This window comes from Moschus berezovskii, chromosome 4 (genome assembly GCF_049115385.1).
Source record: "Moschus berezovskii isolate FMDL1 chromosome 4, NW_MosBer_1.0, whole genome shotgun sequence".
NCBI classification, from domain to species: Eukaryota; Metazoa; Chordata; class Mammalia; order Artiodactyla; family Moschidae; genus Moschus; species Moschus berezovskii.
In genome coordinates this window covers 113969290-113985547 of record NC_142463.1, presented here as the reverse complement: position 1 = coordinate 113985547, position 16258 = coordinate 113969290, and the positions used below count along the sequence as shown (strand labels likewise).

At 38.9% G+C, this 16258-nt stretch overlaps 1 protein-coding gene across 1 annotated transcript; it reads left to right on the top strand.

Annotated features, from left to right (window-relative positions):
• Nucleotides 1–2435: 2435 nt before the first annotated feature.
• LOC129540471 (olfactory receptor 6N2-like) lies at nucleotides 2436–3380 on the top strand. Its single transcript, XM_055401477.2, has one exon. It carries the CDS (start codon nucleotides 2436–2438, stop codon nucleotides 3378–3380), a length of 945 nt encoding a protein of 314 aa, XP_055257452.2.
• Nucleotides 3381–16258: the final 12878 nt, after the last annotated feature.

Here is a 16258-nt window from a genome sequence, read left to right as displayed (position 1 = left end):
AATTTCTACAGCTCAATGAAATAAGAATGGAAACAAAGAGCCTTTGGTGTTTAGTCCTGGGGAGGTTGCAGTAATTTGGTGAAAGGGAAGTGGCAACTATCCATCCTGGAGAAATGGCAGGTATTTCAGGTCAAGTGGGATGTAGACTCAGTGGTGGTTAAGATTGAAGGAAGCCCTCTAATTGCCAAATACTTGAGGTTTTTTTTTTTTTTTTCTCAGAGAGACTCTGTGAATCCTGCAGGTACATTAGTAATCTTAGAAACAAATATTTTATTTTTCTTTGGCTAAAAAATCTCCAGCTCCCACAGAAGTTTCTGGATCTCAGAAAATTCAGTGATTTCCTTCATTTTAGTGTTGATACACTATTTCATCTTTTATTGTTACCTCTCTATCTTAAATTAGGAAGTGAATTATCCTTAAATTTGATTCTGAAAAAAAAATACATTTAGATGTATGAATGATTCAAATGTATTCTTTTCAGAAGCTTTTATTCTATTATTTTTTGTATTCCACATCCACCCAAGTACATGCACCACACGTAGTGCTCACCTGAGGTTACATCTCCAATGTTAATCTCAGGGTTTTTGGTGAAAATATTGAGGATGTGGCTATAGATAAAATGGATTCTAGCAAAATGAACAAGCATCAAGAGGATAAAGGTGTGATAAAAGTAACACTAATAACACCAGTAATGGAAACTTTGAGCAGTGCAGTTAGAACAGAATTTTAGATATTTAATAAACAATGGTTGAATCAATGAATAAACAGTAGAGGACTTGATGAAGGTAGAGATGGTGGTGGGATCAATGGAAGTGGAGATGTTCAGTGCGGAAGTGATGGTGGTGCCCACCCTGACTGTGTTTATATGGTGATGAAGGTAGTGGTAATCAAAAAAAGAGATGGATGAGAAATCTTGCAAGGAATTAAAAAAAAAGAAGGCCTCACTTCTTTTAAGATGCTCAAAGTGTGACTCTTAACGTGTGTACATGTTCATTCAAGATGAATGTTTCTTCTTAGAGAAAGCTATATGGAAGTTGCAGAAAGTTCTAGTGGTCAAGAGGACACAAGGTCCTTGAGACTGGATTCCAGAGCCCTGTGGTTAGGGTTGTAAAGTTGAGAAAAGTCATTTGAAAAGTAGAGCTACTCTGCATTGCTTTCCTGCACCCAACATTCTGCCCCAGAGGGACCCCTACTAAGAGCTAGTCAAACCCAGCAACCCCAGGGATCACAGCAAGAAGTCCCTGGGAATCCAGAATTTCCAGAAACACAAGACATAAATAGGGAAGTGTTTGGAGGTAAAAAGGGCACTGAAAAAGAAGCTATAAGACTTAATGCCATCAGGTAATTGTCAGGGACAGTGTAGAAGAGATGAGAGGTACTCAAGAAGAGGACTGAGAGGGGGCTTTGACCTTTCCTAGGTGAAGCTTGTTATATGTGGGGGAAGCAAACATTGGAGAAGGAAATGGCAACCCACTCCAGTATTCTTGCCTGGAGAATCCCAGGGACAGAGGAGCCTAGTGGGCTGCCATCTATGGGGTCACACAGAGTTGGACACGACTGAAGCGACTTAGCAGCAGCAGCAGTAGCAATCTTTGATAATTTAAAAAAGAAAATAATAGAGAGGAGAAATGACCAGGCTCAATATTCATTTAGCAGCAAAGCACATTTAGAAAACCAATTCCAAGAGAGTGTGTTTTATCTTATACTACAGCCCCTCTACACCAACATCATAGGGTCTGGACTTAATCAATTTACACACACACCTCTTAGAGACTTCCCAGTACATAATTCTATTTGAGAATCCTTCCCGAAAATGGACTTCGTATACTCATTGTTTGCTCATCTGGCCTTATAGCTCTTAGGGTTGAGGAACTCTCTGGAGCATTTACATTTCTTTCTTCTTCCACTTCTTCCTCATTTGGTACATATTGAGAACATTCTTGAATTCCAGAAAGGCTCCCTGAAGGAAATTAGTGGTCACATTTTAGAAAGTATTTGTCACCTCTTCCCACAGTTAAGAACAACTGAGTTTTGGATACAGAGGAAATGGTACAAGTGGATGTCTTAAAGAATTGTGAGACCTTTTATTTGGACTAAAAGCAGATGGGCATGAAAATTTCTTATCTCTTCTATTTCTTGAACAGATATGCAGGAGAATATCCTGGGGCCCCTGACTCTGGTATCACAGTCTATACAAACAAAGACGTCCTGGATTGAGATTCAGGAAACCTGGACTCCACCCCAGTTCTGTCAACAACAGACTGAGATATTGTGCAAATCACTTCTGGCTTCAACTGTCTTTTAAAAAGTAAGGCTTGATAATGCGTAAGTTATTTTCAGGGTTATATGTTCAGTATTTTTGGTTCTGGAAAGATTTCTCAAGAAGACTCCTGAAGTAGTTAATCTTCTGTCTTTACTTCTTGCTCTTAGGAACCATGGGCCTTGTCAATCACACATGGACCCAGAGTTTTCTCCTTGCTGGTTTCACTACCACTGGAAGCCTGCGACCTCTTGCTTTCTTGGGGACACTGTGCATCTATCTCCTCACCCTGGCAGGGAACTTGTTCATCATTGTCCTGGTTCAGGCAGATTCTAGACTGTCCACACCCATGTACTTCTTCATCAGTGTCCTCTCCTTCTTGGAACTCTGGTATGTCAGCACCACGGTGCCCACGCTGCTGCACACCTTGCTCCATGGGCGTTCACCCATCTCATCAACCGTGTGCTTTGTCCAGCTCTATATCTTCCATTCACTGGGCATGACTGAGTGCTACCTGTTGGGTGTCATGGCACTGGACCGCTACCTTGCCATCTGTCGCCCACTCCACTACCATGCTCTCATGAGCAGACAGGTACAGTTATGGCTAGCAGGGGCCACTTGGGCAGCTGGCTTCTTAGCTGCACTTGTGCCAGCAAGCCTCACAGCCACTCTGCCCTTCTGTTTAAAAGAGGTGGCTCATTACTTCTGTGACCTGGCACCACTAATGAGGTTGGCATGTGTGGACACAGGTTGGCATGCTCAAGTCCACATTGCAGTGATTGGCATTATCAATGCTTGCAATCTTGTGCTCATTTTAGGACTTTATGGAGGTATTCTGAGAGCTGTGCTGAAGCTGCCCTCAGCTGCCAGCCGTGCCAAGGCCTTTTCCACCTGTTCCTCCCACATAACTGTAGTGGTGCTATTCTTTGCCTCTGCTTTCATTGTCTATGTGGGGCCACCTGAGAGTCACCCTGAAGGCACTGACAAACTTATTGCCTTGGTGTATACTTTTCTTACCCCTTTTCTCAATCCCATTATTTACACTTTTCGTAACAAGGAAGTGAGAGAAGCTGTCAGGAGAGTCACCCAAAGCATCAGGGCTATGATCAAGAGGCCCTGAGGATCAAGCCATAGGCCCTTCATTTGGTAAGGATAGTCAATCAACTAATTAATTTGTCAAATACACTGCATATATCAATTTAAATGTATTGAGTATTATATCAGGATAAATTGGGAAATTTGTAAACGTGGAGAAATATGGCATCTGAACCCATATCTATCTAGTATGGGTGAAAGATCACATAAATTAAAAACAATCAAATAATAAGGATGCAAATTCCAGGGTAGACTTAAAACTTAGAGAGATAAATGTGGTTTTAGGAATTTGGAGAACAAACTAACTGTGAGATTTTGCTTAAGGTGGAATTTTTGGAGAGCCACTGAGAAAGTAGTAAGGAGGTTTTGTGCTCAGTCACATTTGACTTTTTGCAATCCCATGGATCAAGTTTATTCTGAGATTTTCCCCAAGTCTCAGATTTTGGGATCCTAATACCCTGGACACTCATTTCACAGTTTTCTGAAAGTTTTCTTCAAATCAGACATGAAACTGTAGCATCTCCCTTGGAGATTCCTTGTATCTGGATAACATGGTAATAGATATACTGAAAATACAAGAAGAAAGTTCATTTAAAAAATAATTCTTCTGGGCAGCATTCTTTGAAATGACTGAGTATACAGTTTAAGAGCTTCCTGTATTTGCCTAATGATGTTGAAATACTTTATTTCTATCTCAAGGTTAACTTGATGTTTATTTTAACTTCTTTTACTGGGAGAAGATGTGTGTACAGTGACATACACACTATTTTTCCCATGGAATAATTCTCCTATGTCTATAGAACATGACTGCCATGGGCTTTAGTAAGGATTTCTCTGGTCAGCCTTTCTCCTAGAGGCCTCTTGCTAACCTCTTCTCTCTTCTTTCCAAAAGTGGGTACAGATACAGTTCAGCTTCCCAGAACCATCCCATGCTCTTGCCCAGTTCCACAACCTCTTCCACAAATATACCATTTATACTTGAATATTTGGCATTCATTTTCTCATCAAATCTCTCATAGCAGCAAAAGGGATGAATGTCCTTCCAAAGTCATTTAGTAAGTCAATTAAAAAAAAAAAGTTAGCTTTACTGACTAAGAAGAATAAATAGCATCTTTTAAAAAAGAGAGTCTGATTCTGATGGCTGAGCCTTCACCTTACCTATCATTCCTTTCAGCTATGGATTTTTCAGAGTCTGTATGAACCTAGGAATCAGACTGTGTATGACTGTCACTTAAATGTAGGCTAACTAAAGAAAATCCTTTCACGCATGATTTATATGAGCTAGCAGAGTCAGTTTTGGAAAGGTCTTTTGTTCCCTACAGTCATAAAGTTTTAAAAATAAGAAATTATAGGTAAATTACTTTAGTTCTTTGACTCAGTGAACAAGACAGTAAACTTTTTTGAGCTTCCCCAAACACAGGATTATTGATTAATTGTGAGAGAAATGAAGCTTGACGCATCACCTGGACTCTTCTTGAGTAAAACCTTAGCCATAGATTCGGAGTTTTTATTTTAATGAGAATGTGCGTCAGAGAACTTTTAGAAACTTTGAGTCTGGGATGTAACAATTTGTATTTTAGCAAGCCTCAAGGCAATGTGAAGCAAATTCAAGTCTGAGAGCCATTTGTCTAATCTGAGACTGACAGAGGAACTAGGCATGTGTACTCCAGTCATCTGTTCCTCTTCTTGGGAACCAACCTGCCCAGTTTGTCTGTTATGCTCTCTGCCACGGAGGAGGGCTGTGGCTTTCAGTGTTTGTGGTAATCAGGAGGGGAAACTGTAAGGAAAGCTAACACACGCACTATCATAGTAAAATGTTTGAAAACCCACTCCTGAGTAAATATTTACCAGGTGAAGAAACAGAATACAGAGTCAGAATATAGAATAAGCGCAAGACAAATTAAACAAATGCTAATATAAGGTCCACTGAAAATGTGTATTTTTTGTTCTGGAGATTGAGTGTGCAGCATGGTGACCATCAATGATACTGTAGTGTGTGCTTGAAATTTACTAAGAGGGAAGGGTAGTTCTTAAGAGTTTTATTAATAAAAGAAAGGAAGGGAGGAAAGAGGGAAGGAAGAAAGAAAGAAAAATCATTAGTGTGTGAGGTAATGAATATTTTAATTAGTTTGATTATGGCGATCATTTCACAATGGATACCTATAGCAAATCATCAAGCTGTATACCTTAAAATATAGTTTCTACTTCTCAGTTGTATGTCAACAAAACTAACAAATAAGTGAAAATAAGCCTCAACACAGTTAAGAGAATTAACATTATATTGATTAGTTTCTAAATCATGATGTAATCAAATTAGTAATAAATAAATGACAAATTTAAAATATCCTTATGCTTGATAGTAAAAAACACTTCTAAACAATTTATAAATCTAAGTGTATACTATAAGGGAAAGTAGAAAACATTTAGCCTTGAACAATAATAAAAATTATAATTTTGAAACTAATGGGATAAAGCTAAATTATTTCTTAGAGAGAAATTCATAGTTGTAAATGTTTACATTATAAAACAAAAATTGTGCAAAATTTATTAGTGAAGCAAGCATCCAAAGTTTAGGCACTTGGATAAATAATATTAGGAAGAGAAAACAAAGAAAGTAGAAGGTATAAAAATATAAATACGGAACAGAAATTAACAATAAAAATTAGTATATTGCAAAAGAGATATATAAATCAAAGAGTTGATTCTAAAACAAAAGTAAACCCTTGACAAGACTGCTACTGCTAAATCACTTCAGTCGTGTCCAACTCTGTGTGACCCCATAGACGGAAGCCCACCAGGCTCCCCCGTCCCTGGGATTCTCCAGGTAAGAACACTGGAGTGGGTTGCCATTTCCTTCTTCAATGTGTGAAAGTGAAAAGTGAAAGTGAAGTCACTCAGTTGTGTCCGACCCATAGCGACCCCACGGACTGCAGCCTACCAGGCTCCTCCATCCACGGGATTTTCTAGGCAAGAGTACTGGAGTGGCTTGCCATTGCCTTCTCTGTTGACAAGACTAGCAAAGAATAAAAGTGGAAAGGAGTAAAAATAAGAAATATTAAAAAATAAAAATTTGTTACAAATACAGGCTTAAACTACAAAATTTAAAGTGATAATAAGATGATGGTGTTAGTGGTAAAGAAGCCACCCACCAATGCAAAAGACATAAGAGATGTGGGTTCTATCCCTGGGTTGGGAAGTTCCACTGAAAGAGTGCACGACAGCCCACTTCAGTATTCTTGCTTAGAGAATCTCATATTCAGAGGATCCCGGCAGGCTACAGTCCATGGAACTCACAGAGTCAGACACAACTGAAGCACCTGAGCACAGCACAGCACATTAACAACATACAGTAAACAATTAAATTTTACTTAGCTAGATTCATGTTCCGAAAATTGAAATTGCTTCTTATCTTCAGAAGAGCTTCCTTGGACTCAGTGGTAAAGAATCTGCTTGCAATGCAGGAGATGCAGGAGACACAGTAGATGTGGATTATCCTTGGGTCTGGAAGATTCCCTGGAGAAGGGCGTGTCAACCCACTCCCATATTCTAGCCTGGAGAATTCCATGGACAGAGAAGCCTGGCAGGCTACAGTCCATAGGGTCGTAGACAGTCAGACATGACTAAAAGTGACTGAGCACACACAACTTCAGAAGCAGTAGAAAATCTTAGTACTATTGAATTAGAACTTAAAAATATTGCTGGAAAGAAAACATTGGGCCAAGACGGCTTAACAGGCAAGTTCCTCCAAATATTGAAGAGAAAGGTAATTTCTTTTTTGTATAAAAGTTATTCAGAGAACAGATACATTGGAAGTACAATTTAACAAATTTTAGAAATCTTGGTGGATGCTAATACTGAAATAAATAAAACCACTATATGAAGAAAAGAATCAGAGGCCAGTCCCACTCATTAACATCAATGCAAAATTCACCATCTAAAAAGTCTTAAGCCACATTTCAATAATCGTTATCAAGTAATGATGACTGAATTTGGTTTAATCTCAGAAATGAAAGATTAATCTAACATTTGAAAAATGCATAATATAACTGATAATATTAACTGTTTAAAAAAGAAAAACCATGATGATTATCTCTTGATCAAGAACAAAAATCATTAAATAATGATTCATAATTTAAAATAATAAACAATAATAAAATTACAAATGAAAATAGCTTCCTTATTAATATAAAGGGCACTTTAAAAAATCATACAGCAGAATTAATAGTGATGTATGAAAACATTTCTTTTAAGATCAAGGACAAAACAAGATTAATGAGTAATACAACTTCTCAGTTCAATTCAGTTCAGTTGCTCAGTCGTGTCCGACTCTTTGTGACCTCATGAACCGCAGCATGCCAAGCCTCCCTGTCCATCACCAGCTCCCAGAGTCCAACCAAACACATGTTCATTGAGTTGGTGATGCCATCCAACCATCTCATCCTCTGTTGTGCCCTTCTCCTCCTGCTTTCAATCTTTCCCAGCATCAGGAACTTTTCAAATGAATCAGCTCTTTGCATCAGGTGGCCAAAATATTGGAGTTTCAGCTTCAACATCTGTCCTACCAGTGAATACCCAGGACTGATCTCCTTTAGGATGGACTGGTTGGGTCTCCTTGCATTCCAAGGGACTCTCAAGAGTCTTCTCCAGCACCGCAGTTCAAAAACATCGATTCTTCAGCACTCAGCTTTCTTTATAGTCCAACTCTCACATCCATACATGACCACTGGAAAAACCATAATCTTGACTAGATGGACCTGTGTTGACAAATTAACGCCTCTACATTTTAATATGCTGTCTAGGTTGGTCATAACTTTTCTTTCAATGAGCAAGTGTCTTTTAATTTCATAGCTGCAATCACCATCTTCAGTGATTTTTGAGCCCAGAAAAATAAAGTCAGCCACTGTTTCCACTGTTTCCCCATCTATTTCCCATGAAGTGATGGGACTGGATGCCATGATCTTAGTTATCTGAATGTTGAGCTTTAAGCCAGCTTTTTCACTCTCCTCTTTCACTTTCATCAAGAAGTTCTTTAGTTCTTCTTCACTTTCTGCCATAAGGGTGGTGTCATCTGCATATCTGAGGTTACTGATATTTCTCCCAGCAATTTTTATTCCAACTTGTGCTTCATCCAGCTCAGTGTTTCTCATGATGTACTCTGTATATAACTTCTAATCTACCTTTTATAGGTAGTCCTGGCTACTATAGCAAATAAGGAAAAAGAATAAATAAATTAAAAGTACAAGCACTGGATAAAACTTGAATTATTTTTAGATGATATTTACACTGAAGCATAGATAACCATGGGCTTCCCTGGTAGATTAACTGGTAAAGAATCCTCCTGCAATGCGGGTGACCTGGGTTTGATCCTTGGGTTGGGAAGATCCCCTTGAGGAGCGCATGGCAACCTACTCCAGTATTCTTGCCTGGAGAATCCCCATGGACAGAAGAGTCTGGCTGGCTACAGTCCATGGGATCACAAAGAGTTGGACACAACTGAGCATTTACACATTTATAGATATAGGTACCATCTAAGCACATAGTTAACCATCAGGCTTCCCTGGTGGTACTAGTGGTAAAGAATCTACCTGTCAATGCAGGAGATGCAAGAGATGCAGTTTTGATCCCCGAGTCCAGAAGATCCCATGGAATAGGAAATGGCAAACAACTCCAGGACTCTTAGCTGGAAAATTCCACAGACAGAGGAGCCTGGTGGGCTACAGTCCATGGGGTTGCAAAGAGCTGGACACAACTGGGCACTCATGCATTTATAGATAACTATGGATAAATTATTAGCATTAATATGATTGACAAGCTTGCTAGATGCCTCTCAATGAAAAAAAACAATATTGTATTATTGTATAATATCAACAATAATAAATATAATTAAAGAAATAATTTGTAATGAAAATAAAATGCATATAAAATACTTAAGAGATATTCAAGACTTCTTTGAAAATGCCTATGAACTTACATTTTAACTTATTATATAGAATTTTTATATAAATGTTGATATAGAACACATTCATGGATGGGGTATCAATATTAGAAAAATATTTCTTACTCTGAATTGATCTATTAACAAAACAAAATCTCAAACAAAATTCCAAAAGTGGTGTCCATGGAATTTGATAATCTTTCCCAAGGACAACATGATCATGCCATTCAAGAAGAATAAAAAGAAGAGGTGGCATTTCAGTGTGATGGGGATTTCCACCAGGCATCCAGGGAGTCAGATTTACAAGATAATTTAGCTATACTCAGAGGCCTAAGGAGGTGATGATATTAGAAAAAAATTATAATTTAAGTTTTGATTTATATTAAAGAATTCTTTTAAACGTGATGCTTTTCTCTAATGGCCTTTTAGAAGCAGAACTATAAAGGGCCATGGGGGAATGTATTATCCATATGAGAAGGTGAAAAATATTCAGAGATTGAAAAACCCTGAACAGGAGGTTATAAGGGTGCGTGTCACAGTTTATAAAATGTTCCACATAATACTCAGCTTAAAAATGCCAAAATAATTAAATGTTTTAGATTCCTACAAACTGAAACAGAAGGAAGTTAATGTGATTATTGCTTTAGAAATTGAAAGCTGCTCTGAATTTTTATAATGGTTCCTCTTGAAGAAACTAAAGTTAGACTCATTTTGTGCGGGGGGAAATCAGATATATCTGAAATGACTAACTACAAAAACGAATTATGACCACTCTTAATCTTTCATACTGGACATGCTTTATGATATCAAGTCTATGGTTTTTCCAGTGGTCATGTATGGATGTGAGAGTTGGACTGTGAAGAAAGCTGATCACCGAAGAATTGATGCTTTTGAACTGTGGTGGTGGAAAAGACTCTTGAGAGTCCCTTGGACTGCAAGGAGATCCAACCAGTCCATTCTAAAGGAGATCTGTCCTGGGTGTTCATTGGAGGGACTGATGCTAAAGCTGAAACTCCAATACTTTGGCCACCTCATGTGAAGAGTTGACTCACTGGAAAAGACTCTGATGCTGGGAGGGATTGGGGGTGGGAGGAGAAGGGGATGACAGAGAATGAGATGGCTCGATGGCATCACAGACGCGATGGACATGGGTTTGAGTGAACTCCAGGAGTTGGTGATGGACAGGGAGGCCTGGTGTGCTGTGATTCATGGGATCTCAAAGAGTCAGATACGACTGAGCCACTGAAATGAACTGAACTGAACTGAAAATCTACCAAATAATATTTTATGAAGTGAAAGGACTCAGTTGTGTCCTTTGCAACAGTTGGACTCTTTGCAACCCCATGGACTACGGTTCATTGAATTCTCTAGGCCAGAATACTGGAGTGGGTAACCTTTTCCTTCTCTGAAGGACCTTCCCAACTCAGGGATCAAACTCAGATCTCCTGCATTGCAGGCAGATTCTTTACCAGCTGAGCCATCATGACAAAAAAAAAATGAAAGCTTATCTTTTATGCTCGTAATGGAAATTAACAGTGATATAGTCCAATTTCTTTTCCTAAATTCATAGAATCAAAGCAGATGTGGTCACTGCCAAGCAGAGTAGACGCCAAGCAGAGTCAACATCAATCTTATTGAGCAACTTTGCCTCATTTTGATTAATATGCACAATTGTCTAGTTTCTGGGGAAATTATATAATCATATTCTTATGCTTCTCCTATTAACAATAATCAAGATATTTAGAAAAGACTTTCTAAACAAACATTGAAGTCCAAGTGATGATTTTATAGATTCCTTTCAATTATAGCTTATTTCCTTCTTTACAGCTTATTTCCTTCCTTTCCTCCTTATGGTTTATTCCTTTCTGAAACCCTCATCACCTTAACATGCCAGTTTTTTCTTCCTCAAAGGGACTTAGATGACATTCCACTGTGATCACTGCTCCCACCAGAGTTTGCCATCAATAAATTATATAAAGGGCACTGCCTTCCAGTTCTGATGTACAAGGTATGGCTCTCTAAAATTCTGCATTTGTCAATTTCATCTAAGCCTAAGTAAGAAAAATCTTGTAGAAGAATGTCTATTGGCTCTACATTCACTTGAGACATTTTTTGCTGAATGAATACTTTCTGGGCAGGGAAAGTTTCTCAGGTATAATGACAGATAAATATAGTCTCAAAACACTAAAGTCAGAGAAAAGTCATTCGAAATAGTGTGTGTATGTCTGTGTGTGTGTGTGTGTGTGTGTGTGTGTGTGTATTTAAAAAGATTCCTAAGTTACAGCCTTGGGTCTAACTATGGCCCATGGACCAAATTGGGTACATAGACTGTTTTTGAAAACAAACTTTGTGGAACACAGCCACATCCATTAATTTATATATTGTCAATGGCTACTTTTGTGCTTTGGCTGAAGGGTTGTGAAAGAGACATAGGATTTGAAAAGCGTAAAATATTTTCTCTCTGGTTCTAATAAAAAGTTTGCCCATCCATGCCAACAGTCACAAAGAGTTGGACACAATTCTTGTCCGACTCATGTCCAACTCTTTGTGACCCCATGGACTGTAGCCTGCCAGGTTCCTTAGTCCATGAGATTCTCCTGGCAAGAGTACTGTAGTGGATTGCCATTTCCTCCTCCAAGATATCTTCCCAATCTATGTCTCCTGCATTTCCTGCATTGGCAGGTGTATTCTTTACCACTAGCACCACCTGGGAAGCTCCAGTATTTATATATTATCTAATAATGTATAGACTGGTAAACATAGAGTTGAGTAAATTATAATCTTAGGGAAAATTACATTCTTATGACAAACTAATAAGTGGTCACTTACCATTTTCAAGTTGGTTTTTAATTAGGCATCTCCCCATTGCTGATTCAGACTTTGCGATACCATTTTTTGATGTTTCACAGAATACTTTCTTTTAGCTCTACTCAGTTATTACCGAGGCTTCTTATCTTCTATTTCTCCCTGCCTGTATGATTCCAGTCATATGAATATGCCTGGATATACCTGGGGAGAAAAGGGAAAATGTGCATTGGTTAAGAGTATTGTTAGGACAGCTTAGAGCTTGAAAAATAACTTTTCCTTATCACTGTTGTTGTTCAGTCGCTCAGTCTTGTCTGACTCTTTGTGACTGCATGGGCTGTAGCACACCAGGCTTCCCTGTCCTTCAACATCTCCTAGAGCTTGCTCAAACTCACATCCATTGAGTTGGTGATGCCATTCAGCCATCTCATCCTCTGTCGTCCCCTTCTCCTCCTGCCTTTTATCTTTCCCAGCATTAGGGTCTTTTCCAGTGAGTCAGTTCTTATCAGATGGCCGAAGTATTGGAGTTTCAGATTCTGTATCAGTCCTTCCAATGAATATTGAGGACTGATTTCCTTTAGGATGGACTGCTTTGATCTCCTTGCAGTCCAAGGGACTCTCAAGAATCTTCTCCAACACCACAGTTCAAAAGCATTAATTCCTTGGTGCTCAACCTTCTTTATGGTCCAGCTCTCACATCCATGCATGACTATTGGAAAAACCATAGCTTTGACTAGATAGACCTTTGTTGGCAAAGTAATGTCTCTGCTTTTTAATATGCTGTCTAGGTTGTCATAACTTTTCTTCCAAGGAGCAAGTGTCTTTTAATTTCATGGCTGCAATCACCATCTGCAGTGATTTTGGAGCACAAGAAAATAAAGTCTGTCACTGTTTAAATTGTTTCCCAATCTATTTGTCATGAAGTGATGGGACTGGATGCCATGATCTTAGTTTTTTGAGTGCTGAGTTTCAAGCCAGCTTTTTCATTCCTCTATCTTTCTTCTTTTCCTAAGAAATGTTTATTTCAAAATGACTTTCATAAAAAGGATATGGGGTCTGGCACAGTGGTCTCTACTCAATCAGCAGTGGCACTCAAAAGTTTCACTAATAACCTGGTGCACTTAATCTCATTTGACTTTCTGATCCCATGGACTATAGCTTGCCAGCCTCCTCTGTCCATGGAATTCTCCAAGCAAGAATACTGGAATGGGTTTCCATCTCCTCCTCCAGGTGATCTTTCTGACCAAGGGATCAAACCCGTGTCTTCTGTGTCTCCTGCATTGCAGGTGGATTCTTTACCCACTCAGGCATCAGAGAATCTAAATTATATACTTGTCAGATCTGTGGGTAAAGTTGGGAGGAATACACAAAAGGGCCGGTGGCAGAATCAGAATCTAAAAGTATCTGAAAGCTCTTGGAAAATAGATTGAATCTCATAAGATGAACTTTGATGTAGTTAAGAAAGGGTCTTGTGCTTGGTTTTCAAAACAAACAAACAAACAAAAAAATGGACCATAACCATAATAAAACTTTCCAAACAAATATTGGCAGGAAAAAATATTTATATCCAGTTTTAAAATTACACTAAATGCTTTTTCTAATTCAGACACTGTATTAGGCAATAAAAAATATGGCATTGAATGAGAGTTTCCTGGTGACCTAGTGATTAGGATTCCTGGCTTTCGCTGCTTGGCTTGCATTCAATCCCTTGTCAGAGAACTGAGATTCCACAAGCTGAAAGGCATGGCCCCCAAAAACCCAAAAAATAGCATTGAATGGACAAATACAGAGCAAAACACAATCTCTACTTTCATGAAGCTTACATTCAGTTTGGGAATAGATAATAAGTTATTAGAAATGGGAGGAATGAGGAAATGCATAGTTCTCTGCAAACATCTAATAGGAGAATCTGGCCTATCCTGGTTATAAATATTGTGTAGATTTATGTGTGTGATGGAGGGTATCAGAAAAGCCTTTTCTTAATTTATTCATTCAGTGTATAGTTCTTGAATATCTACTTTGTGCAAGAAAAAATACTTGGCACTGAATGATGTATCAAGCACAGTTGGCCTTTCTCTTCACCAACTTTATCATATATTGATAGAAAAGTAAACATATGAATAAGTAATTAAAATGTGTTCTGTGAAAGGAATGGCCAGGATGCAATGGACAGAAAAAGCGGTGGAAGATAGGGCATATATATAGATAGGGCATTCATATAGTGTGATCAGATCAGACCTCTTTGAGGAAGAGTTGTTACTGTAAGAATGGGGTGGTACTACCTTGGTGAAAGGGGTCAGGGTAAAGGGATACAACAACAGAATTCTTTTCTAGGACTGTCCCAAGCAGAGGGAGGTGTGATTCAAAAACATAATAGATTTAGGTGATTTCTATTTTTGTGTGAAATCTTGGTGGCCTTGTTGCTCTTTTCAGGAGGTGAGGCTGTTGAGTTACTAGCACCAACTATTTGCTTATCAACTGCAAGTTTAGTTTACCTTCTAAATAAAATTCATTAAGATACACAGTCACAGAATTATCTCCAGTTACTGACAGGATCCAATTCGGACCAATTCCTGTTCTTTGGACCTTCCCCTGAATCACCTAACATGAAACCATACCCTATAATAAATTATTTTCTAACAACCCTTTACTGATATGCTCCATAGTCCATATGATGTGTAATCTCTCTTGTTGCAATAAACCAAATGTTGTTAAACTCTCAGGTGTGTTCCTGTCCACTGCATGGAAGGCATTGCTATGTTCTCTAATTCTAAAAGCAACCTACATATACACACTTTAATGGTGAAGAAAATAAGGTTATGAGTGGTTGAGTAATTTAGATGCCTTCACAGAGTTATTTGGAGGAATTTAATGAACAAACATCTACTCTACATGTACTAAATGAAACAGGAATATGTGCAGACACATTTTAGAACCAATATAGTTACCTTTCCTATTAATTTTCACATAACCCTCACAACACAGATTTATACATGAGATAATATAGATTCACAGAGATGAATGACTACTTCAGGGCACATAGATAATGAGTGGTGGTTTAGTAATTCCATCAACCACTGAAGGCAGTGAGCTTAGAAGTCATGAGCACAGGTTCTGGGGTCAGAATACTTTGCTTCATAATCCTGACAAGGATTCATACTAGCTGTGTGATCTTGGATATATTTTTAAACTCTCTGTGCTTCAGAGAGTTTACATGAGAATAACAGTTGTACCAAACTCATAGCAGAGAAGGCAATGGCACCCCACTCCAGTACTCCTGCCTGGAAAATCGCATGGACAGAGGAGCCTGGTGGGCTGCAGTCCAAGGGGTCGCTAAGAGTTGGACACCACTGAGCGACTTCACTTTCACTTTTCACTTTCATGCATTGGAGAAGGAAATGGCAACCCACTCCAGTATTCTTGCCTGGAGAATCCCAGGGATGGGGGAACCTGGTGGGCTGCCGTCTATGGGGTTGCACAGAGTCGGACACGACTGAAGTGACTTAGCAGCAACAGCAGCAACCTCATAGAGAAATTGTAACTATCATATCAGTTGATACATGCATTCTACTTAGAACAACATTACTCAGCAAAGGATCAGTAAATGGGTATTTTATGAGAGTCAGACTGAAATTTAGATTTCTGAGGCTCTAAGCCCCCCCTTTTTTTTTTTCCAGAACAAGCAACTCCTATCAGAAAGTTTTCTCAGAGAAAGAACAATGTTTGGCTGGATTGGGCAAATAATTAGGAAAAGTCATTATTTGAAAAGATGATGGGATATACAAGTTTTTTTAGACTTGTGAGGCAAGACAAGGAAATATGAATGTATGTTTATGGGAAGAATTGTAGGGTTGGGGTCATTTCTGCAGAGCCAGAGTCCAAGAGTCTGTTGAGATGTCACTAGAGATGGGGAGAGGAATAGGGGTTGAAGAACCAGTGAAAAGATGGCAAGCATTTGGGGGAAAGGCTTCTTTGAGTCCACCTGGTAAATGATAGACGTGGCCTCTATCCAAATGCCCTCCCAGGAACCTCGCCTAAGCCTGATTTTCATCTGCATCTGAGACTGAAGGTGTCCCCCTTGCCTGTGTCCCTCGTGGCCTGAGACAGTCAAGGTTAGCTCTGGGGACTCTGCCCCATGGGGATGGAATTTCTTAAAGAGGAGA